This window comes from Tauraco erythrolophus, chromosome 2 (assembly GCF_009769465.1).
Source record: "Tauraco erythrolophus isolate bTauEry1 chromosome 2, bTauEry1.pri, whole genome shotgun sequence".
In the NCBI taxonomy this organism is placed as follows: domain Eukaryota; kingdom Metazoa; phylum Chordata; class Aves; order Musophagiformes; family Musophagidae; genus Tauraco; species Tauraco erythrolophus.
In genome coordinates, this window is record NC_141466.1 from 88,152,187 (window position 1) to 88,175,026 (window position 22,840).

General features: G+C 40.2%; 1 protein-coding gene across 4 annotated transcripts; it reads left to right on the forward strand.

Annotated features, from left to right (window-relative positions):
- Positions 1-554: 554 nt before the first annotated feature.
- Positions 555-18,415, forward strand: EDARADD (EDAR associated via death domain). 4 transcript variants are annotated; one of them, XR_015223027.1, is made up of 7 exons: positions 555-585; positions 4,967-5,025; positions 6,712-6,751; positions 9,735-9,823; positions 12,756-12,801; positions 15,322-17,510; positions 17,952-18,415. XR_015223027.1 is itself a non-coding variant. In XM_086631585.1 (6 exons), the coding sequence occupies exons 1-6, from the start codon at positions 555-557 to the stop codon at positions 15,696-15,698; spliced, it is 672 nt and encodes a 223-aa protein (XP_086487711.1). In that variant the 3' UTR covers positions 15,699-18,415. The 4 variants fall into 4 exon arrangements, 3 of the variants coding, with proteins under 3 accessions (XP_086487711.1, XP_086487712.1, XP_086487710.1); XM_086631585.1 differs by having other exon boundaries at positions 4,964-5,025; positions 9,708-9,823; positions 15,322-18,415; XM_086631586.1 differs by having other exon boundaries at positions 4,964-5,025; positions 15,322-18,415.
- The last annotated feature ends 4,425 nt before the right edge of the window (positions 18,416-22,840 follow it).

The following is a 22,840-nucleotide window of genomic DNA, read 5'->3' on the forward strand; positions in this document are numbered from 1 at the left end:
CAGTTTATGATTGTCGCTGTGCAACACTTGTGTCCTTGCACTGTGAGCCACCCGCAGGTGTACCTTAAATCCTGATCGCCACCACCTTTCTCTGCCTGAGGGCGGTTATTTAAGCGCGTAAATACCCGTAAGAGCAGGAGAGCGAGCGCTTGGGTTCGTGTTGCCGAAGTAACTTACTTTAGGTCCAAACTAGCATGAGTTGGTACGCCATAAAGTGCACCCTCTGCCTGTGTTGTTAATGAAACACGGAGTTTTCCTATAACGGAGCACCTCCCTCCTGGAGGGGTCAACCCAACGTACCGGCAGCAGAGCGGTATTTCCCGCCGGGAAACGCGAGCTCCCGGCGGCCGCCGCGCTTTCTGCCCCGGCTGGAGCGGCGCCCGGTAGCTCCGGGGGGAGGGGCCGGCCTCCCCGCCGCGGAGGGCGAGGCGAGGCCCCGCGCCCGGCCCTACCTGCGGCGGGGCTCCGGCAGGAAGGGGGCGGCGGTTCCGGGCACGTCGGCGGGCGCCGCTGGTTGCTGGCGCTGGGACCCCGCCGCCGCCGCCGCCCGCCCCATGGCCGCGCCGCAGGACCCGCTGCCCGCAGGTGAGGACGCCGCCGCCGCCGCGGGGAGCCGGGCGGGCGGGCGGGCGCGGTGCCGTGCCCCGCGGGAGGGGCGGCGGGAGCCGCTCCCAAGCCTCCCCCCCGCGGGTCCGGGGCAGGAGCTGCACGGCCCTCGGTGTCCTGTCCCGCTTCCCTCCCCGGCGGGGGTGACCCGCGGCCGTGGCTCATGGGAGCCAGGTGAAGAGCCCAGCCGAGATTACAAGGGTTTGCTAGTTCTTCCCTTCCCCACCCCGCACGCGCTAATTAAGCATGGTAATAACTTATCATGTGCTTTGCTGATGTGATTTAGCACAACTTGTCTTGTCAAGCCTGCTGCAGCGTTTAGCGTAGAAGTCTGTGCTTTCTAACAGTGCATTAAGAAGAGATTTTCTTAACATCCCAGACTCTGGGTGGTTAGGAAGCCCCCATTCTTTAACTTACTTGGCTAATGGTGCAAATGGCTTTTGACTACCACATCTCAGGTGTGCCAGCATCACAGTTTTGCCCTACCTGTCTGCTCAGACAGTGACAGTTTTGAGAAGTTAACAGTAAACAAAAATGTGTAAGTGCTGATGAACTTAAACTTTTCAAAGAGCTGAATATGCTGATATAATTTGCTGTATTTCCTCCTCTTATTCAAATCTGAAATTGGTGTGCCTGTGGTCAAAGCACTGTTGTTAGTTTGGGTCTAATCAAAGGGTTCATCTCTATGAACAACATTAGTATTAGGGCGATCACTTTGTTTGAGTTGTGCTAAGTTGTACTGTTAATGCGTATGCCCTGCCTTGGCCTGAAAGAGGCCTTCCATGTGTATGGTTGAAACACATAACTACAGCAGACCTTACACGTTTCGCTCCGTCCTAGTGGTGTCAAGGCTATGTTGCAGGGAAAAAAACTCAGAATGCTGAGGTCTCCAAAACTCATCTCAGACTTCCTTCTGACGCAAGGATGAAGAGCAGATGCAGCATTAGAAGTCTGAATGTGTATACACGTATATACAGGTGTATATGTAAAATTGACAAACTGTTCACACTGGTAAGTGCACAGCTTTGCCTCCCTGTTAGAGTAGCAGTATTGAACAGAGAGAAACGGTGGTGATGGGTACAAGTCTGCTGCTCCTCTTGCAGACTGGTTATGCTGGACAGGTTTAGGCAGAAGAGCCCCAGTAGCTGCTGAGCAGTCAGTGTGCAGGTGCTGGGTGGCAGAAAGGAAGCCTGGGAGCAACCGAGGAACCTGACTTATGTCTGTCTGAGTCAATTTGCATGTGATGATTTATGTCCATCTGAGTCAGCTCACATGTGGTTCCTGACAGCAGTGTGGGGAAGTAAATGTAGGCCAGTGGCTGTATGCTGTCAGTGGGGAGTATGGTGATAGCAATTTTTTTGAGGGGTCCCTGATAATGTTGTTATCAAGCTGTCCGTCAAAGTAATTATGAAATCAAACAGTCTGCACAGAATAGTCAGTCAGATGATACCTATATTTCCTGTCCACTTTTCAACATGCAAAACTGTGGATGTTTTACATTTGAGATAAACAGAACTTTCCTCTCTGCTGTTTTGTGCACCTGCATCCAGCTGTATGAGATGAGCTGCAGAATGCTGTGGGAGGTACACGTGGGCAAGAGAGAGGGGCCATGACATTTTAATTGCCTTATTCACAATTAAATATTAAGTCTGTGGTTTTCAAATTATCTGCCAACTATCAGTGATCAACAAGACCATGGTGAATCATCTGCAGTCAGTATGCGAAGCATTTATTCTTAGGTACAAATATTTGTACACGTACATGCCACTCATAGAAAATGTTGGGACTTGGTAGCCTCTGCAACCTTAAAACCATGTAAATTGCTGTTCTTCATAAAGAACTAGAAAAACGAAAGGGAAGAAATTGAGGTATAGGGAAAGAAATATGGTTTTAAAATACTTTTTAGGATGGGTACTAACCAAGAAAGATGCAGAGGCATAGATTAAATAGTGACTCTGTTTCTGTGTGAAACCTAGAAAGCAAGAGTCAATTAAAAGTACCACCTTGTACCCCATCACCTCTTGTAGGGTCACCCTGGGGTCTGTCAAATCCCTATTTCAAATGCTGGTATTCTTGGAGCTTCTCCCATTTTTTCAGTGCTTCTGTCTGGGTTGTGGAAAGTAAATAGTTACCGGTGTCGCAGTGTAACTTGGCCATATCTTGGTGATGTGACAGAAGACAGGAGATGAAGCCCTTACCATAGCTACAGTAGCCATCAAGGTTCACCAGGGCATCGACCTTTTGCAGGATCTGCTTTCATTTACTTTAAGGCTCCTCTTATACTACAAGGGCAAAAGAAAGATTTTAATTGTTTTTTTTAATTCGGCCAAGAATCCATAGGGAGGAGCGGTAAGGCCTCCAGAATAAACTGATGATAAGCTGTGTGCTTTGCTACCGGGTTTGTTCGGTCTTTGCTGACAGTGGAGAAACAGCGAGACTAGGGATGCCTGGGCTGGCCTTCTTCCCTGGAGCCTTTCTTTGGCTCCCCGTACCTCCTCCTTTTTCAGCTTTCCTTTACAGGGCGGGCTTCTCTCTTTGTCCCAGTGCCTTTTCCATTTTTTTTCGCAGCTCTCCACCACAGTTCCCACTTGGATCCTCCGTTTTTTGGCCCTCTTCTCGTGCAGTGTCTTATGCCAGTTTACGGTGTTTTCTCATATCCCAGTCTGACTCCCACCCTCTCTGTGTTTGAGTTGGGAAGCTTATGGCAGTTTGTGCTGGCCCTTGCTATCAGGGCAGACTTTATCCAGAACATTCTGTTAATACCATGTTTCTGGAGGAGGGATTTAATATTTACCAAAAAGGGGCATGTGTGACAAGAATATGGGGGTTTGATTTGGAGTTTTTTCCGCTTCTGCGTAGATCTTCCTAAACTTTGCACTGCAGCGTGAACATGCTCATCTGAAATTTCAGAGACCTCCACCTTTGTACAATGTCCAGTGTGTCCGTGCGCAAAGGCTGTGCCCAAGCCTTTTAGATCTGACCCCTCTGATCGTGTGCCACCTGTCTGGAAAATGCGTGTGGTCTTCCTGTGGGCACTAAGCACCAAGAAAAGCTCTACCTGGCATTGCAGAGCGGGGCTGGGCATGCACTGGGCACCCAGGAACTGCTGCGGATGGGGCTGCTGCGCAGAAGCAGGAGGGAGCGCAGCTGTGTCCTGGAACCCCAGGGCTGCTTCTGTCCTGCTGCCGCCACCTTTTTTATTTTCAGACCTGTTTATCGTACTGTCTTGCGTTGTCTTATGCTTTAGCTTGTCATTCTGTTGTATTGAGTGGATTTGTAGGAGCAGGCCTCGAAATAAACAATTATGCTAAATTTGAGTTGGTTAGAATAGTGTCTGTGTAACTTCTGTGCTGATATGGGGCTCAGTGTTTATACTGGGCGTTTGGTAACTCATTTCTGGGACTAAGTTGTGTTCTAAACCACACCAATTTCTGTATTTGGGAGAAGGTAATCACCAAATATTGATTCCAACCACTTCTTTCCGGTTGCAGTTGAAAACATTTAATGTGTTCTTGTAGTAAGCGTAAGGACTTTTAGAATGAGAGTGGTAAGAATGGAGTTAAAATCCTACTACATCATTCAAAATACTTTTCAGTGTTTGAAAACGTGATACTTACCAACAGAAGAGATTCCCCAAGGAAATAGCATAGCAATCTTAAATTACAGGAGTGATGGTGTGAATCCTGAGTTCTATATAAGATTTCTTTCAGATTCTCTGTGCACGTTTGGTCAGTACTCCACCATTATTTGACAATTTAGCCATCAGTGCAAAGGAGTTGACATTTAATGATTCACCTGCAAGTGCTTTGAAGATTTGGTTTTGTATCCTTTTGATGCTAATATAATTGAAGTTTATGATTTTGTTGTATACAAATAATTAATGTTTACTTCAAATACAGTTTTTTACATTGTTTTTATAGTACAGTCTGCCGTTTATTGTAGTATTATTTTTTGTTGTAGTGGGAATGTTTACTGTTTGAATTAGTGCTCTAAGGAGAAAACAGTGCTGCCACTCGAAGAATGAACATTAGCTTTTAGCAGATGTACTGGATTTTATTCTTTATTGCTGAATTGGTTTGTGATTTTTTTTACTAGAAATAATTTAGAATTTTCATTTACGTCTACTTTTTGTTAGCTTAGAGTTAGGTTTCCTTGTTGCATGTAGTTTCTCATCTATATGCTAGTAGCTCTGACATTTTCTAGTTTGTCATGTTTTCTTGTGGAAATCAAATTTGACATAATGCAGGTAATGGCTGCATAGTTGTGCTCTATCTTGGTCAGACAAAGAAGCAAAATGTGAATGACCAGACAGAAATATTTTCAGGATTACGCAGTAATAAACCTTTCTTATTTCCAGCAGATCATGCAGCAAAAGAGCCAGTGGAGGATACGGATCCAAGCACTCTTTCCTTAGCAATGGTATGTGTTTCTGGTCTAACACATTTCAAATCATTATAGCTCTCTACAGGTATGTAATGCAGAGGTGAGGTAAAACATTCAAGGATGTTAAGTCAAACTGGATATATATAGGGGTTTGCTTATCTGTATGATTGTATAAACAAATTTTAATTTCCTAACCTTGTGCAATTAAAGTGTAAATAAAAATAACAATAGGTGCATAAGCTGAATTGGATGGTATCAGCTGAGCTGTCCATGGGATAGCCTCTACAGGCTGTGACAGTACTGGTTTTTGTAATTTAAAAAAACCCAACAATTGAGAAAGATTGATGCTGATATTCTTCTATATGATATATGGATTGGAGGGATAAGAACACCCACGTAGGGCTTAAAATTTCAATTGTACTAAGGTTTTTTTCCTTCCTGTACCTGTTTTGGCTGAAGTCAGGGGAAAGTAAGACCCAACAGCAGCGCCTTACAGCAGCCTCGGTTCAACCGAGGGGGGAGACCGAGCAGCGCGCTCTAGTGCTGGCTGGCAGAGTAACACTGTTTAGGACAAGTTTTTGTGTCTTAGGATGTTAAACATGCCAACCTTACGCTGAGACAGGAATACATCAGGTAAAAGTAACATGAAATTCTGTGAAGACTTTTAAGAGTTTTTCTTTTTAATGTTGATATGGATTGTTTACTCTAGGGAAAAGTTACAGTGCTGCGTAGCCCGGAGAAGACTGTTGTCTAATGTAGTTATGTAAACAGATTGAAATGCATTGGTTTGCTTTATGAATGGCAAGTGAGCAAGCTGTTGTTTTGCCTTGGTGTTTTCTTCCTGCAACAGGCAGTCAGCAGGAAGATGAAAATTTCACTAGTACTTTAAATGCTGATCCTTCACTGCGATCCATTATTGCAGTCTATGTACATGAATTTGTGTTAGCAGGTTTTCATGAGAGATATAGACTTTGTGATTGTTTTCTGTGGACTGAATAAATTAGATGCTGTATTTTGCTAAGGGGAGTTTTTAAAAGGTGGAGAAAAGTTGCTATGTCTGAGATGAATGAAAGTTTGTTTATCCCCTCTACTCCCTCAAATTAAGATGTCTTCAATCTGTTTGCATGGTTACAAGCTTCCATAAAAGCCATGCCTACTTTTACATAAGGATAGGGGTGATAGGGAAGGAGTTGGATTTCAGGTGTGATAGTAAGTTGTAAGATGCCTTGAAATCAGCAGCTATCCTCCTAAACTCATTAATAATACTTTTCTATTGCATCTTAATCAGCTTTTTAATTTTAAAGCGGAAGGGAAAAGTATTTTTTTATTTCAGTGCAGTAACATTTTAGTAAAAGCTTATATCTACTAAAAAGGTGTTTGAAGTCATCTCTATTACTTCTGGTATGCATTACCTTCTCTAGATTATCTTGCTACTTAAATGCAAAATTTGTTTCCCAATCTCTGCTTTTTCACTAAAAAGTAATACCTTTAAAAACGCTGCAGCAAAGCAGCAATCCCTATTACTTTTGCATGTGCTAATCAGTAGCTTTAGTAGCATCTCAATTCCCACGTAAGAAGAGTGTTACTATACCTGATTGCAGACAGATCAACTGGTAGCAATTTAAGAGATGCAACTATAGTTATGCAGTTTTATATGCTCTTTCTTGAGTGCAATTACACTCAAAACGGCAAACATCTGTGTCTCTTGCCTTTTTGTGACAGACTGAAAAATATCCTGTCCAAGACACAGGAGTACCTAAAGGTAAGAATTGTGATTTCTGTCTATTCAGGTGTCATAGATCTCTGTTGTTTCATGCAACAAAACCATTGGTGTTATCCAACAGATTGAAATACTCTTACTTTTTCCTAGATGTTTATGTTTTAAATGTAGTGTTGTCTTCTGTATTTTTAAGGTTAGTTTGGTGTACGTTTGAAATTCTCTTCCAAAGTTTAATTTTGATCTAAAAGTCAGTCTAAAACTATCATCAGAAGATCTTGGTTCTCAATCTGGAAGGAAAATACAGTGGTGTCATCAAAAAACAGTGTTCAGAGAACAGATGGTAGAGACATGATAATGTTAGAAGATGACTTTGAAGAGATTACCAGTGCCTTCAGCTTGTCAGAAGTACAATCCAGAAATACCTTCCAGGTCTCTTGCCTCTGATTGCATTCTCAGCCCTATAACCAATTAACGATTCATGCCATCTTTTACCTTCAGCAGGTACGAATACTGTCTACTTGGGAACCTAATATAGGTCCACTCTGCACAAGTTCCTGCATTTCCTCACAGAAATGGAGTGAGGGAGTGCAGGTTCTGTGTTGCACTGAAGTCAAATACTTGAATTACACGGTGTGAATATCCCATTTATGGTTTCTTTGACATGTGGGATGGGGCTTTTTGTCATCCTGGGCTTCACCATTGGCTTTTGTCCAGGGACTACCCTGGCAGGGGCTCAGTTCAGGAGCGCTCTGCAGGTGGTGTATTCTCCATCTTGCGTCGCACAGAAGGTCTGCAGCAAGCACAGACACAGGAAACTATGCAAAAGCTGGTCACAGTGGAAACTTTTGCTGAGGAGTGTGAGCAATATACTACTGGGGTTAAAGAAAGATTGGAGACTATTTTGGGGACTTGAGGGAGCCAGCCAGAGGAAACGAGCATCCTCTCAGAAGTGCTGCGCAGTAGGGAAGGAAAACGTGGGACGAAAACTAATTTGAAATCATAAACTATTTTCTATTTATTTGCAGCCAGGTGGTTTGTTCCTTCAAAATTGTTAACACTAAAGCAATTTCTCTGTAACGTTCTTTTCCATGTCTTGTTTTTTCTTTCACCTGTGATATCAGGTCCTCTTCAAATTTAATTAGATAAATTCCTGAATTTCAAATTTGTCAAAGTTGTTTGAAACCTGAGATTGCATGTTTTAAATGTATTTAGTTTAAAATGGAAAGCTGAGAGGAAGTAGAAATTTCAGCACTTTCTGTAGAAAGGAAATGAACTTGGTTTATTTTTAGTTTTAGTTTCTGCTTCCTCTTCCTAAATGTAAAAAGATGTAATTACTAATGTAGCTTGACATTTCCCCTTTTGAATTGAAGGTGATACAAATACCTCTTAATATTCTGTTTATTTTTGTGATTTAAACTTTTTTTCTGAGAATGACTTTTCGTAACTATTTCTGTAAAAATACAGACTTAGAAATATGAATCTGTGAGCTAAAAAACGCTACAGATGTGCAGGTCCGATTCTGTTTAACACAAAATTATGTTTGCTTCAGATATAATGTTTGAATAGACAGTGCATTGGCCAGGGGTGAGGTGGGGGGTGTTTTGTTGCTTTTATAGGTCAATTAATTAATGGACCACTTTGGGGCCAAAATTTATTAAAGTTCTTAGCACCCTCTACCAATTATGAATTAAAGGTGAGTTGAGGGAGCTTTTAATCTTGCAGGACTAGGTTTAATGTTTACATCATGCTTTGATTATAATTCTACCTCCACTCAGATATAGACCAAATTTCACACACAATGTTTCCACACAAATGAAGTGGAACTCTGAAGCCCATACACCGCATTTCAGCCAGGCTTTTTTTGATTTTTTTTTTTTTATTGTCTCTGGACCTATGGTCACAGAGAATAAAGACAATCCTTATTAAACGTTTACCCTGCTGGAGGTGGAATACTATTTGGCTTAAAGTTTCAACAGTCTTATAAAACCAGAAAAAGAGGAAAATTATTATTATATTTTTTTTTCCCTTGCAAGTGTAAGGATTAATTATTTGATTCAGATGAATTTCTTGAGTGAGGTAAGGAAATACGTCTTCTTTCTATTATGTGACGATTCATAAAGATAATAGCTGTTCTTTAATGAGATCTTACCACTAAACAAACAGCAAATGGAAATGTACCAACACCAGAAACGTAGTGACCACCATGGAGAATTCTTGTGTCTAAAAATGTGTAGAATATAACCTCTTTTAAGGTCGTGTTAATGGTTACTCAGTGCCTGACCCAGGAGAATTATGCAAATGAATTGATAATGAGGACCTTATTAATCATGCAGAGTGAAATTTGTTTGCACAAGGTTCACAAGGGCTTATGCATCCCTTGTACCTCATTTTGAGGGCTGAAGTGAAGCTTGAAAGGTAAATAGAGTTTGTGCTGTACTGGAGAATGTTGTGCTTTCCAGTGAACTCCCAGGGCAGTTGATAAACACACTTTGCAACGAATTATTTCAGTGCTTCAGAAAACTCCTGTGTAGTAGAGATAAGTAGGATGAGCCTAATTCACGAAGGGGTGGAATAAAAAGTAAATATTTGTGTAGTACATATTCCTACAATTATCATTGTAAGTGTGGTGAGAAAAACAAAGCAAAAGGGGATTATATTGACTTGTGACAGTCATCTTCTGCCTACTTCGATGTATTGGTTTGGTTAATATTCTCTGGTCAGCTTTCTGAAAGAAGAGCATGACTCTTGCTTCAGAAATAATGTGGCGTTTGTTTAAAAAACAACTGCTACACTAACATCTGATCTCTAAAAGGATTTTTTTTGTTTTTGCACAGTCATACTCTGCGTGATTATTGCAGTCTCTGCCAATTTAACATTTTGGGCTTTTAATCCAGCATTTCCCAGTGACTGATCATGATATGGAGTTAAATTTTGTATGATAGACACCTGTACTTTACGTTTGATAGTCTTACTGTTTAAATTTGTGTTTGAGTGGAAGACCAGTGTTTCACGGTCTTTGTCTTAGATGAGGAATACCTAACAGATCAAGTTACGTTGGAAATTGCATCTGTGAACATCAAGACCCTTACATCAGATTCTGGCTTAATCCAACAGGTAAGAAAAATGATACCTAAATGTGAACTAAGTTATTTCTAAGTATGTTAACAAATAAATATATTTTCAGACTATATCTGGAGTGCACGGAATTACTCAGTAAAACAGACCAGAAATATGCTCTCTTTTCAAGAGTTCAATGAAGTGAGCTTTTGTGGAGAAGAGCAAAAGAAAAGTTGTTTAATCATTAACACGTACTTTGTAGTTTAAATAGTTTTTGATTGGTGTGTAGGTGCTCTGAAGAAGAGCTGACAGAGTTAAGGCTTTGTCTTGCATACTGTTCCTCTTTCCTGTGGAAAATAGAGCCAGGGCAGAGAATAAGTGAAGAAGTAAGGAATACTAGGTTTTGGACTCCTTGTGTTTTGCGCTTAGGCAGGTATTTGACTGTGCTGCTTTGACTTTGGGACAGCTGCTCTTCCTGTAGTGGAAACACTCTGCATTGTTTGTGAAATCTTGTGTTGCCTTAGGGTGGGCAATGCTGAGTGACCCTCATGCTCCATGGTACCATCTTTCAAATGAATGTTATTTGCTGAATTTCAAATTGATTCTCTTTGGGTTGAGCAGAAAACTTGGAGAAGAGAAATGAATGAGCATTTTCCAGCGAGACGAAGAAATAAAAGGAGTTCCTTTTGGCAGAGTCCCAGCTGAATTTCATCAGAAACAATCTTGAGTGTGTTATGCATTTCACAGATGATGGAGGTAACAGTCTCATTCCCATCATCAAGAAGAAAACATTTAATGCCAGCTTTGAATCACTGTAAAGATATTTCAGTGTATTAGGGTGCTAATAACTTACTGCTTATCTTCAGACTCTGCATAGTTTTATGGCTTTGATTAGACCTGTAGAGATTGATTAGCTTTTACTTGTGGGCAAAAATACTCTTGCTTAATACCTTCATTTCATGGGCAGTAGCGCTACACTGTCTTATTGCTGTTACATTGCAAGAAAATGATCTTGAACAAACCTGGGTGCATGTGACTTGATAAAAGTAGATAATAACTGATCAGTAAAAATACAAATTTTGAAAACAGTTATATGGCATAGGTAAGTATCCCTGGTTTTCTTTGTACTATTTGCAGTACTAGTCACTCTTGGTTTTTTTTTTTTGTCACAACACATGAATATAATGGCATCTCTTAAAGGCATTTAGGTATTAGTTTTCACAATGTAGTTTGAACTTTGTGAATTCATAAAGTCTGACGTCTGGGAAACGTTACTGAAGCTCAGGACAGCAACTTAGCTATTGCAAACTAAGTGAACAGTATCCACTTTTCCTCCTCCTCCCCCTTTCATTTTTATTTGCTTGTTTGTTTCTTTTGAAACAGCTCTTTAGGGAGACTGAGCTATGATGGGCAACTCCGCATTCTCCCAATGAGTTAAATTTCTGGAGATTTGCTCCTCAGGGCTCAGTAATAATGTACCTTTTTAGGGAATTTGAGGGAATGGAGATAATGACTACCTTATAGTGGAAGAAGGTGTCCATGCCCATGGCCGGGGATTGGAACGGGAGGATCTTAAAGGTCCCTTCCAACTCAAACCATTCTATGATCCTATGATTGTATAGTCAGGATCTCCAGACTTAATTTTGCTTAAACTTTGGGTGCTTACATGTTGCCATGAAGGCCAAGTTCGTGTTTAAAAAGCTCTGTCCAGAGAAAGCTTATGTGGTGCCTCTGGAAAAGTAAACTACTAGAAGATAATGGCAAGGATTATTCTATTGCAAGTGGCATATGCAGTGTTAGATCTCTCTTGAGCAGAGAGCAGACGTTTTGTGGGGTAAATTGGTGTTGCATGTTTGATCTTGCCTTTTTCAGGGAATAAAGAAATGCTGAAAACAGCATGCAAATTTTTCCTTTCCTAACAAAGTCTTTAAATATTTTGGAGATAGTTTACCTTCTTTGTAATTGGATTGTGAACGTATACGTGTTCACCACATCAACTGAAACTGCCTCTGTTCTATTTTTAGTGAATTTCTTAGTAAAGAAGGTGTAGCAGGTAGGAATAGAGTATCTTATTACACTATGTTGTGACCCAGTTGACTTGTGTTTGCATGCACAGCCTGCAAAATGTGGAGAAGCCTGCTGTAATAGTTTTGGAATAATGACACGATACAAGAAATCAACAATACTTTATTGCAGCTAAGGGGAAAATCCCCTTCTGCTTTCATCTTTAAATCCTCAACAGAAGAAAGCTATTTCAGCTGGCTCCACACCCGCATAGTTAGAGTAAGGGCAGCTGCAGTTTCCTGCAGTTCTAGGATCAAGGTTGCTGTCCTTTCAGATTTTAAATTTTGCTCTCTAAATAATAGAACTGAAATGTTACGATGTGTGTTGCAGTCTCAAGCTGCTAAGTAATTTGGTTATGGTTAATGAGCAGGCAAAAAGCCGCTGAGGGAGTTTACTTCGAACAGTAGGAGGGTTGGATGTGGACCAGCAGAAATGTTCAAGCCGACCTGTTGTCTAGAGAAGCTTCCTATGTATGTAAAGAAATTTGTAAATAAAGCTCCTCCACTTTTCCTGGATCAACAAAACAGTCCCTTACTGCTGCATGTTACAGGCAAAATTATAATTTTTCTCATTACAAAGCATTTAAAAATCTTTTTAATCAAGCCATGTGAATTGTTGAATAGCTGTTGAGGGATTAAGAACAAATTATTCAAAAGATGTAACCCCGTAGCATATCATTAATAAAGATGACATTGTTCAGTGGATGTAATCAACAGGGCAGTTTTGTGAGCCAAAGCATGAAAATGCTGCCTGAAAAGACTGCAGATTGTCAGTAATTCCTCAAAACCAGATATATTCCCTGACTGACTTTACAAGAAGCTCAGGATTCTCCTTAAGTAATCTCCTGCCAATTGTAAATTAGCCAAATAGTTATTCTGGTGTTCAAATACACTGTTTTGATTTATATTTGTTTTCTGCTTTGTAGCCGGAAGACGAAGACACACAAAACCATAGTGGTGAATCACTTTCAGGTAATATGTCATCTTTACTGTTCTACATATTTTATTCCTAGATTTTCTTTGAAAGTACTTCAATAAAAACTGCTATTTGTCATAACCAAGAACTGCCTAGGTAGTCAATGCTTGTGGAGCTCCTTTCATTACTAGTTCTTCCTTGTTCTAAATGGGGTGGTGATCATTAATGCAGACCATACAAAATGTAAAAGTGGCTTTTCCAAATATATCTAGTACATCCATCTTTGGAAGAAATCTGTAAACAGAGAGCAGAAGTTGGCAGTAGGCTATGGGGGCTTATCCTGTCATTGTATGAGCTCAGCTGGGGGTGAGGTGCGTGTGGATGACATACAGCCCTGTTAATCTAACAGTGAACAACTGAGAATTTCCTTTTAATAAAGAAGCTTGTCCTATCATGTAGCATTAGGATCATGCAATTAGGTGGGTAGGTCGTCACTGCTCATCAGTATCTAACACAGGGCATTTTACAAAAGCAGGGTTCTTCATAATGCTTATGATAGTCTGCACATGGTATAGCACAAGCAGGTTGGTTTAGTTTTGTTTACCTATAACTGTGCCCTGTGTTTTCCTTACTCCTTCTTCTGTTGGAGGGTAGAACTTACTCTGGCATCCTTGCAAAGCAAAATAAGATGAAATTCAGATAGAGTGCTCTCCTGCCCTTTGAGCTGAGACAGAACTTTGATTGGATTACGTTCATTTTGCCGTGTTTGTAGAACTAAATCTTGATCTGGGTCAAGCAAATACATTTTTTCTCACTTCAGCAAGACGTTAGGGTGCAAAAGAAGAACAGAATAGTGCACATACATATTTCTGTAGAGAACAGCTGCAACGCCTGTGGAATACCTGTGAGCAAAGATGTCACCAGAACATGTTTCCCCTTAACAGGGAATCTAAGCGTTTGTACGAAGTTATGTGTCTGCAGCAGTGTTGTTGCTACACGTCCTAACTTGTTGAAGACTTCAGAAGTTGTCTTTGGCCTGCTAAAAAAGCAAGCCAATGAGCAATGTTACAAAAATAACAATAGCCTGTTCTTCTCTTGAAAACAAAAAACAAAGTGCCTGCAGAAGCTACATTCAGCTGAGCGGCTTTTATCGGTAGTAATATTCTGAAAAAAAAAAAAAAAAAATCACAATTTGACGATCTTTCTGGAATTTTCATGGAATCCAATAATAATTACTGCAAATAAAAAACCCACGCAAACAAAAAAAAACTCAACAGAGCTGTTGACGGTATGAGTAGGTGGCACTGAGTACCATATTTTCCCTTTGCCAGAGACACAGGTCAGGTCTCTTAGACCAGCACTGATCCAACACTTGTAAATTGTGTGTCAGCTGTTTTCTGTTCTGATTTTTAATCTATCTTTTGATTAATACCAGTTGTCTTATTGTAATGTCCCTTTTTCAAAGAGTTTCATCCCAAGTAGGACCAGTTACTTCCCTATTTCAAGCTGTACAATGGGGCTGGAGGGCAGAAGCTTTAGAAAGTGCTTCTAGGCTGTGTCCATTATCTGCTACTCTTCACACATAACAAATTCTCCCCGCCTTCAAAAAGGGGCAGGGAGAATTAAGGTCATATCTGCAGCCAAAATGCTCAAACAACGCCCTATACCACTGCAATGTTAAAGATCTTAGAATTAGTATTTAACTGGAAGTATGACTAGAACTGGTTTCTACATGCTTTTTTGGGTTATTAATATATAATATAGTCCGAAAGCACCACATTGGTTCACCATGCTGGGGAGATATTGACTGTTGTGTGTGGGAGACCTCTAAATGGCAATTTTTGGTATTTGATGCCGATTTTAGAACATATCACCACCTACTTCCAGCAACTTGGTATTTTTATTTTTCTCACACATTGAGGAGTATGCATTTTATTCCTTTCCATAATGTACATTTAAAATAGGCTTGCTTATTAGAACAAGGACAGCTTTTATTGTAAGGGCCCTTACAAAGCAAAGGAACATTTCCACTTTTTCGTTATGTTAAAGTACTAGCTGTTAGTTGTGTTTGCAGCTGTCAGCAGAGATTGTCCTGGTGCAAGTATTTCATGTCATTACGAAGGCAGCAGCTGAGAAGTGCAAAACCTTTTCCTTCATCCTACAACATATGTTTACAAGATGCACATAATGTGCACGTAATGCTGTTGGTGATGTAAGCAGGGGTTATGGCAGATTCAAGGAAGCGATGTAGTTCCCAAAAAACGAAAAAGGGGAATATCCCAGCTTACGCACTGGACTGAATTGCATGCCTTTTCTATAAAAGTATAGATATGGTACTTTCAAAATTACTGTCCTTTTGATTATAGCCGCTGAGCATAGTGAAGAGAGAAGTCTTAGAAGGTTAATTTCTTGAGTACTTCATAGGGAAAGGCATTACATGTCACTATACTGACTTTTTCAGAAATGATTCACAGGAACATAATACTCTTCAACCTTTTGTACTTTTAACTTTCTGTTCCCGGTGAAACCACAGCAATAGATCCTAACTTCTCCCTGTGTAATGGTTTTCACTGCAGATCTCAAGAAAACCTGCAAGGAAAATGGCACCTGCTCCTTGTGCTTATTCCGTGCACCAACCATCAGTGACATGCTCAATGACGAGGACTTGTTGTATACAGTGAGGCTAAAGCTGGATCCCTGCCACCCAACAGTGAAAAACTGGAGAAATTTAGCAAGCAAGTGGGGGATGACTTACGATGAATTGTGTTTCCTTGAACAGAAACCCCAAAGTCCCACCTTGGAGTTCTTGCTACGGAATAGTGACAGGACTGTGGAGCAGCTGATTGATCTCTGTAAATTTTATAAGAGAATCGATGTTGTAAAAGTGCTGCTGAAATGGGTGGAGGAGGAATGGCCCAAGAGAGGGAGCAGAACTTACCAGAATGACTTCTAGGTGAAAGAAAGTTGCTAGTCCATATGTGTTAAACACTGGGGCTAGCTGCCACTAGTACATGGGAGGTTTCCCTTGCAAGATAAGATGAGCCTGTACTGATGGTTTGTATACTGTGTAAGCTTTATGTACTGTATACACATATATATGTTCTGTGCCCTCAGGGTTGCAAAGATAACCTTCCAAAACTGGATGGAATAATGCAGGTTATGTTCTTGAGCCTACAAATGCCTTCAGTTCCTTTGCTGCTGTTTGTAGGCTTCCTAAGCAGAAGAGAAATGATTTTTCATTCCTCTGGCTTTTGCCAGACCATTGGTTTTGCTGCAGCAGTTGTGAACCATGTCAGTTGTGTGCTGTTGTTATTGGGAAAGCCACAATTAGAAGGCAAGTCTCTTGGCCTTTCTGGCAGCCCTTCCACAATTTTATATGGTCTACCTAGTAGAAGATGAGGGGCTATTTTTTTTCTTCCTTTTTTAGAAAAAAAAATAAATTAAGATTTATGACACTGATTTGTCACAGGAACACCTCGGTGTTCAAAGCAGCAGTCTGGATTACAATTAATTCAATGTTTCAACATCACATTCAGGCAAATTAAGCTTTAAATCTCTTTTATAAACAAGAGTAGATGTTAAACAAAATAATTGTTTGCGTACTTCTGCATCATAGGACATATATTTGCTATAGAAGAAATCAGGCAATTCAGAGAGACTTTCTGGCCCATAACCACTAGGGACCAAAAAAACCCCAAATTAAAATGCTTTATACCTAAAATTACTTTCCAAAGTTTTGAAGACAGTAAACACTCTGAGTGCATTTACCTGTTTACCTCAAATGTCTCTTGCTTTGCAATATGAGGTGACAGCTAATGCCTCACCCACAGTATATCCTTAGTATTGAGTATAACTTCCCTTTTTGCAGGCTGTGGTTTTCTTTACAATCCTGTGGGTTGACCTACTTTCTGTCCCACACCAAAGTAGTTGCACACTTGTGTGAAACTAGCACAGGTTTATGTATTGATTAAAGCCATTCTAATGGGAAATTAACTGGTGAATTCATCTACAGTCCAGGTGGATGTTTTTTAAAGCACTTATGGTAGTTTAGATTGATGTTTCTCAAAGAATGTTGATACTCCGAATTACGCTATATACACTTTAAATATTTTAGAAATTGGTCTTTTTCCTACCATTCTTCTGTGTTCTAATGTTTAAAAAAAAATCCTGAAAAATCAGTTACATAATATGATGTATAAAGAAAGTACTTTATAGCTATAATGCCACACACAAAAATGTTGTGGCTTAAAATTACTTCTAGTTGTTACCCTTACTAAAAGCATCTCAGACAATACCAATATGTACATAGGTGTATATACCAAAGCACTGGTGAACAGTATGTCAAGATGTGGGGAAAAACTAGAATAGGGGTAGAGGTTGATGCACTGTTTACTTTTCTTGAGTAGAAATGACTAAGAATTAGTAGCAAAGCTGAGGGAAGTCTAATGCTGTATACTGAGTTTCTTACTGTAAGAGAATGAAAAGGGACCTCTAGTAATACTATACTATAGATGCTGAGTGATATGGTTACAGAAGAGCTAGAAGGAAAGACTAACGTTTCCAATGTCAGGCACTTGTTCTGGGGTGACATAAATTAGCTTTATTTTAGTGACTTCAAGAAGCTGAAGATTTAGTTTCAAGGTGAAAAGACTGACCTAAATCTGAGGTTTGATTTTTTTCTTTTTTTAAAAGCTTGTGGAAGACTGGAATTTTGAATAACTTTGGTTTTTAACCATTCCTTGAAAAAGCTGCTACTCTTAGAACCGTAAGTTTTCTAGCCATGTTTTAAAGAGGAAATTTTACTGCTGTATATTGTTTGGGCTGCAGTTCAAATGTTTCATGTTCCTCTTCTAGGAAAGAAGACAGATGATCCTAGATGTCTGTCGACTCTAACTTTTGCAAATAATCTTCCGTCTTTAGCTAGAAGCTTTAGAATCAGCTTTGGGGACTACTGCTGTGGCTGGGCTGCCTGCTGTTTTGAATTCCTAGGGGCATCCACTGCATATGTGCAAATAGCTTATAATGCAGCTTGTCCAACATAATCCCTATACCTTGGGCCTATATTTGCATGATTTAGGATCATGTGTCTGTGTGTTAAGTTGTTCTTCAGAATGATGAGTGCCGGCATGTATGCCAACAGCTTTTCTCACTGATAACATACCACAGCTACATGTGTGTTGTGTTACAGTATGCTCTGCTTTCGTAGATCCAGTCCAGCAAGGAGCTGGAGCCCTCACCTAAGACTCCCAGTGGGAACATAAAATGATGCAGCAGAATTTCTGAATCAAGATGTTCAACTGAAAACTACCACTTTTCCTGGCTAAAACTTGTAAAATTTTGAAGAAACACTGTTGTCTTGTGAAAATGAATTCTGATCCCTTGAAGCTCTTGAAAAGTCAATGTCAGCTGCAAGGATTCATGTCTGATGGAAATAAAGCTGCTTCTGAGAGTTCAAATGTGGATTTGGGATAAACTCAGTACTGAAGGTTGAAAATGTTAGCCTTAAACTTCATCACACACTGGATTACTCATTAGTATACTTGAAATATTTTTTTCCTCTTTGTATGGCATGAATTGAGATGTATACACTTTGTTTTAGTTTTATATCTGTTACAAGATACTGGATCTGAGTGTTCAGTTTATTCTTATATCTTCTGTTATAATGTATACTATTTTTAGAAGAAATATAGATTGTCAATGTTTGACTTTACTCTATTTGTTTTTATTACAGCTAGGAAAACAGTTCTTTTCTTCTCACCAGTCACCTTGGGACCACTGAACTATCAACTAGTTGTGCTGTGTAAAAACATCTTACATACAAGATTCATGGTGTCTTAAAGCACCTATGTTTGCAACAGATACCGCTGTTCAAGAAATGAATATGCACTTTTTTAATCTTTTGCATGTGAAAAATGAGTTAATTTTGATAAGATGATGAACAAAGATGTTTATCTAGAAACTTGCAGTGGAGTTACTAACTATAGAGAGGTATGAAACCTACACTGAGTGAACTCTTCCTGAATTAGTAACCAATTTGATAATGAAGGTTAGAGAATCACATGAACACTGAAAAGGCTCTACTAGACTTATCAGTTTTGTTCCATTATATCTTTCTCCTATTCCTATACAAGACCCATTCTCCCAGATTTTCCAGTACTTTGGCTGCCATCTCTGTGCTGACAGAATAACCAGTGGCCCTTCCCACCCACTTTAGCTTCTATGAAGATGTCCAGACCTCTGTATCATTTAATTCCTGCTATCTAAGACAGGGTGATCCTCATAACTGTTCTTCAACAGCAAAAGTACAGTCTTGTGCTCCAGGAACGCCCCTAGTTTTGCTGTGAGGTCAACTATGGGGCAACCCCAACAAAACAGTGACAGTGTCCAGTTGCCTTACTGGCTGCATGCAGTTCTCTTTGGTCTGTGGAGAAGAATGCAAGATGGGTTTGGGGCTGTCCTTCGGAAGCCTACCATAAAGGATAGAGTAGTCAGTGTGGCCCTGTGTTTAAGAATTAAGTTGTACAGAAACTGTAAACCATACTTCTTCCTGAATAGTGGAGAGCTGCAACTCAATCTGCGCAGCGCTTCATGCAAGAGACTGCATGTTTTGCACTGTCTCAAACTGCCTGCCTCCCACAGTTCCAAGTCAAGCTGTTAGCATGTGGGAAAAAATGTAAATTCTGCCTTACAGTGGTTTAAGTTAGGGTAACACTGTTGATTTGTGGCCATAGTTGGAAATTATTTGTCAGCAGAATTTTTTAAACAAGGTCAAAGAAAGTGCATGGTACTTATAATTTAAAGAGCAGCCTACTTCTGTAATTTTTGCAGCGTATCGTGTTCTTCTGACCAAAAGCAATTAGTTATTCATAACTGATTTCAATGTATCTTGTAAGTCTTAAGTTTTGGGTCAGTCTTGGACAGTAGGGCAGAGTGCCATTAAATGAGGACTTGGGCTTGTTGCCCATTTTGACAAAAAAGTGCTTTTCTAGCTCCTGAGCTCAGCCAGTCCTGATTGCATGGCTATGCTCAACTGGCCTTAGCTGGGTAGGGAAGGCATGGATCTATGGTCGGATGGGCTAAATACAAGCAGCACTAAGAAGAATTTATTTGGAAAGGTGGAGTCCTGTAGTATTTGTTTGCCTATACCTTGGCCAAGGACTGGGACTGAGTCCGTCTTATAAGAAACGGATGGCAAAGAGAAGTTGATGGATTTGGGAAGATTTGCCTGTACCCTCTGATGGAGGCAGGGAGGCGATTAAACAGCTGGGCAGACTTACTAGTTGGTTTGATCTCTGTATTTTACCATTGTAAAATGGTGATTCTTGATTTCAAAGGCTGGTCGTTGGGGTAAATGTAGATTTGTTACTGTGGTAATGAGAGTCGCATGAGAATCTTAAATGTGAGAAAGATAAAGCAGTTCAAATCTTGTTAGGATGGGATCAGCAAGGGTGGCTTTGGCCTTTTTGAACTCTGACATGAAAGAGTATTAGTGTGTTGGGTTTGTCCAGGCTTTGTTTACTGGTCTTATTAAAACTGGAGAAGAGATGAGAAAGAAGTAGCTTCTGTCAGAAATAATTGGTGAGAAGTAGTGTCTATGGTGTTAACTTTTTCTCTCCTTGGATGTATGTACAGAAATAGTTTCCTTGACTAAAAATCTTAGTTATTTACAGCTGCGTCTTTCAACTTTTTTAAAGAAAACTCCAGAAACAAGTGTTAGTAACTTGGAAAATAAATATGTTCTGTGTATCTGTGTACAGCATGAGGTAGATATGCAACTTCACATATCCACACAATGGTGCTTTTTATGATAAGTTTGCTTCAGAATTGCCCAGTATTTGGTTTGCGAATGCTTTCTGTCTCCAAAAATAACCAAAGTTTCATTTTGTTGATGACATAAAACACATTTACACAACTAGAAAGTTTCTTAACAGGAAAAGCCAGGATAAGAATCAGAAAAGGGCACTCAAATCTTTACACTAGCAATAATATCTTGAGTCTAAGCTGAGGATTTTTTGTTATATTTGTGCCCAATGCATGTGAGCTTCCCCTACTCCTCTCAAGCTTCAGTTCATTCACAATCCCATAAATAGTTTATTAGATTTTTTTTTTTATCCTAATTTACTTTTGTCTCTATTTTCTCTGAAGCTGAGGAGTTCACCAGCTCAAAGTTCTATTAAAAGCCTGTTGCCCTCTAACCAGAAAACGCCTACCATCTCGTGGTGAGAGGTGATACTACAGCCCTCTCCTTTCCTCCCGTGAAAATGCAGCCACGCTGGGGGCTGGTGAGCCCATCTGTAATTGCAGACACCCACCAGGGAGATCCAAAGGCAACTGTAATCAGGATGATGGTGTAGCTAAGGCTGAAAGTGTAGTCCTAAGGATCTTGGATTTGGTCACAGTCTCTAGCTTGGAGAACATCACAGAGTTTTTTGTTTTGTACAGATGCGTGATGTTTCTTGGTTTTTATCTCTGTAGGTAAGTAGGGACTGAGGCACTATGTTTGTGTAGACTAAGGCACAATCATTTCTGGGGGGCAGACAGGACAGGCATAGGCACAGGTTTGCTCTAGTATCTGTTGCAGTGCAAATGAACAAGTGATCCTGACTGCTTTCAGAATCCTACAGTGTTGTGTCACTGATTAAAAAAAAAGAAGAGGTGAGTATGTTTTAAGGGTTCTGTGGCCTATAATTGGTTTTCAAAAGGACTAGTGACTTCTCTGTAACTCATTTGTCCTTGGCCTTCATATCTAATCTGTATCATGTTTGCTCTTATGCTTCTCTTCAATGTTTTTCTTTAAAAACCAGGCATTGCAACAAAAAAGAATAGACTACTTACTAGTTTCTGAAGTAGCAGTAGCATTTTAAGCTTTTGAATGCTTAAATGAATCAGTAAGCCCATTGAAAAAAACCAGTTTTTATTTTGTTCCCTGTGATTTGTAAGATTTGTGCATTTAGTCTTGAAACTGAAAACTGAAAGATCTGAACCATCACTGCGGCTAAGGTATTGATGTTTTAAGGAAGAGTAATGGAAGGCCACTGATTAACTTGTAACTAAATAACAGCTGAACCAGTCAGGCTGTCAACTGAAATGTTAATGTTCATGTATCAAAAAAGTGGTGACTCATGTCCACTTCGAATCTAAAGCCTTCAAAGAAGCTAGGGGTATAATTTCCATCAGAAAGTGCTGTAATGCACAAACAGCTCCACTAAAGCTATGGAAGACATGACAATGTCAGGCTTTTGAGATCATATGAAATTATGAAATCCTTACATGTAAAATTTCTGCTGAACAGTACAGTGTGCTAGAGCTTTACCCTGTGGGCCTGGGGTACTGTATTGACTAGGGGAAGAAATTACAGTTATTCTGGTACCACACAACAATATAAAAAAAGATTATATGAGAGTAGCTTCCACTGGATAGGTTTCTTCAGCCTCCCAGTACTTAAAGGGGGCCTACAGGAAAGCTGGAGAGGGACTTTTTACAAGGGCATGTAGTGATAGGACAAGGGGGAAATGGCTTTAAACTGAAAAAGGCAGATTTAAATTAGATCTAAGGAAGAAATTTTTCACTCTGAGGGTGGTGAGGCACTGGAACAGGTTGCCCAGAGAAGATGTAGATGCCCCATCCCTGGAAGTGTTCAAGGCCAGGTTGGATGAGGCTTTGGGCAACCTGGTGTAGTGGAGGGTTTCCCTGCCCACGGCAGGGGGTTGGAACTAGATGATCTTTGAGGTCCCTTCCAACCCAAACCATTCTATGATTCTATGATTCTTAAAGGGGGCTAGTAGCCTACTTTGATTGCTTCACTGCAAATCTAGATAACGTGTGTATCCATCAGCTTTGGATACACCAGCCCGTTAAGGACTCTTCATGAGACCTGCTGAGAGCCACTGAGGTTATTAATATTGAATGGTCTGAGTGGTGTGTTACCATATAAGTGGTATGTACAGTGGGGAGATGTGGACAGGGAAGAGGATTCTGAGCTCTGTGAAAAGACAGGGTTCTCATGACTGTTGTTCATCTCTGAGCCCTGCAATAATATCAAGATGTTCCAGAGACTAAGAAACATGCAGCAAGGTCGGCATCAAGGCCGTGCAC

Coding starts and splice junctions, on each gene's coding strand:
- EDARADD (XM_086631585.1), top strand. CDS start 555: ATGGCCGCGCCGCAGGACCCGCTGCCCGCAG. Junction 6,752..9,707: donor AGACACAGGAGTACCTAAAG/GTAAGAATTGTG, acceptor TTTGAGTGGAAG/ACCAGTGTTTCACGGTCTTT. Junction 12,802..15,321: donor TAGTGGTGAATCACTTTCAG/GTAATATGTCAT, acceptor TTTTCACTGCAG/ATCTCAAGAAAACCTGCAAG.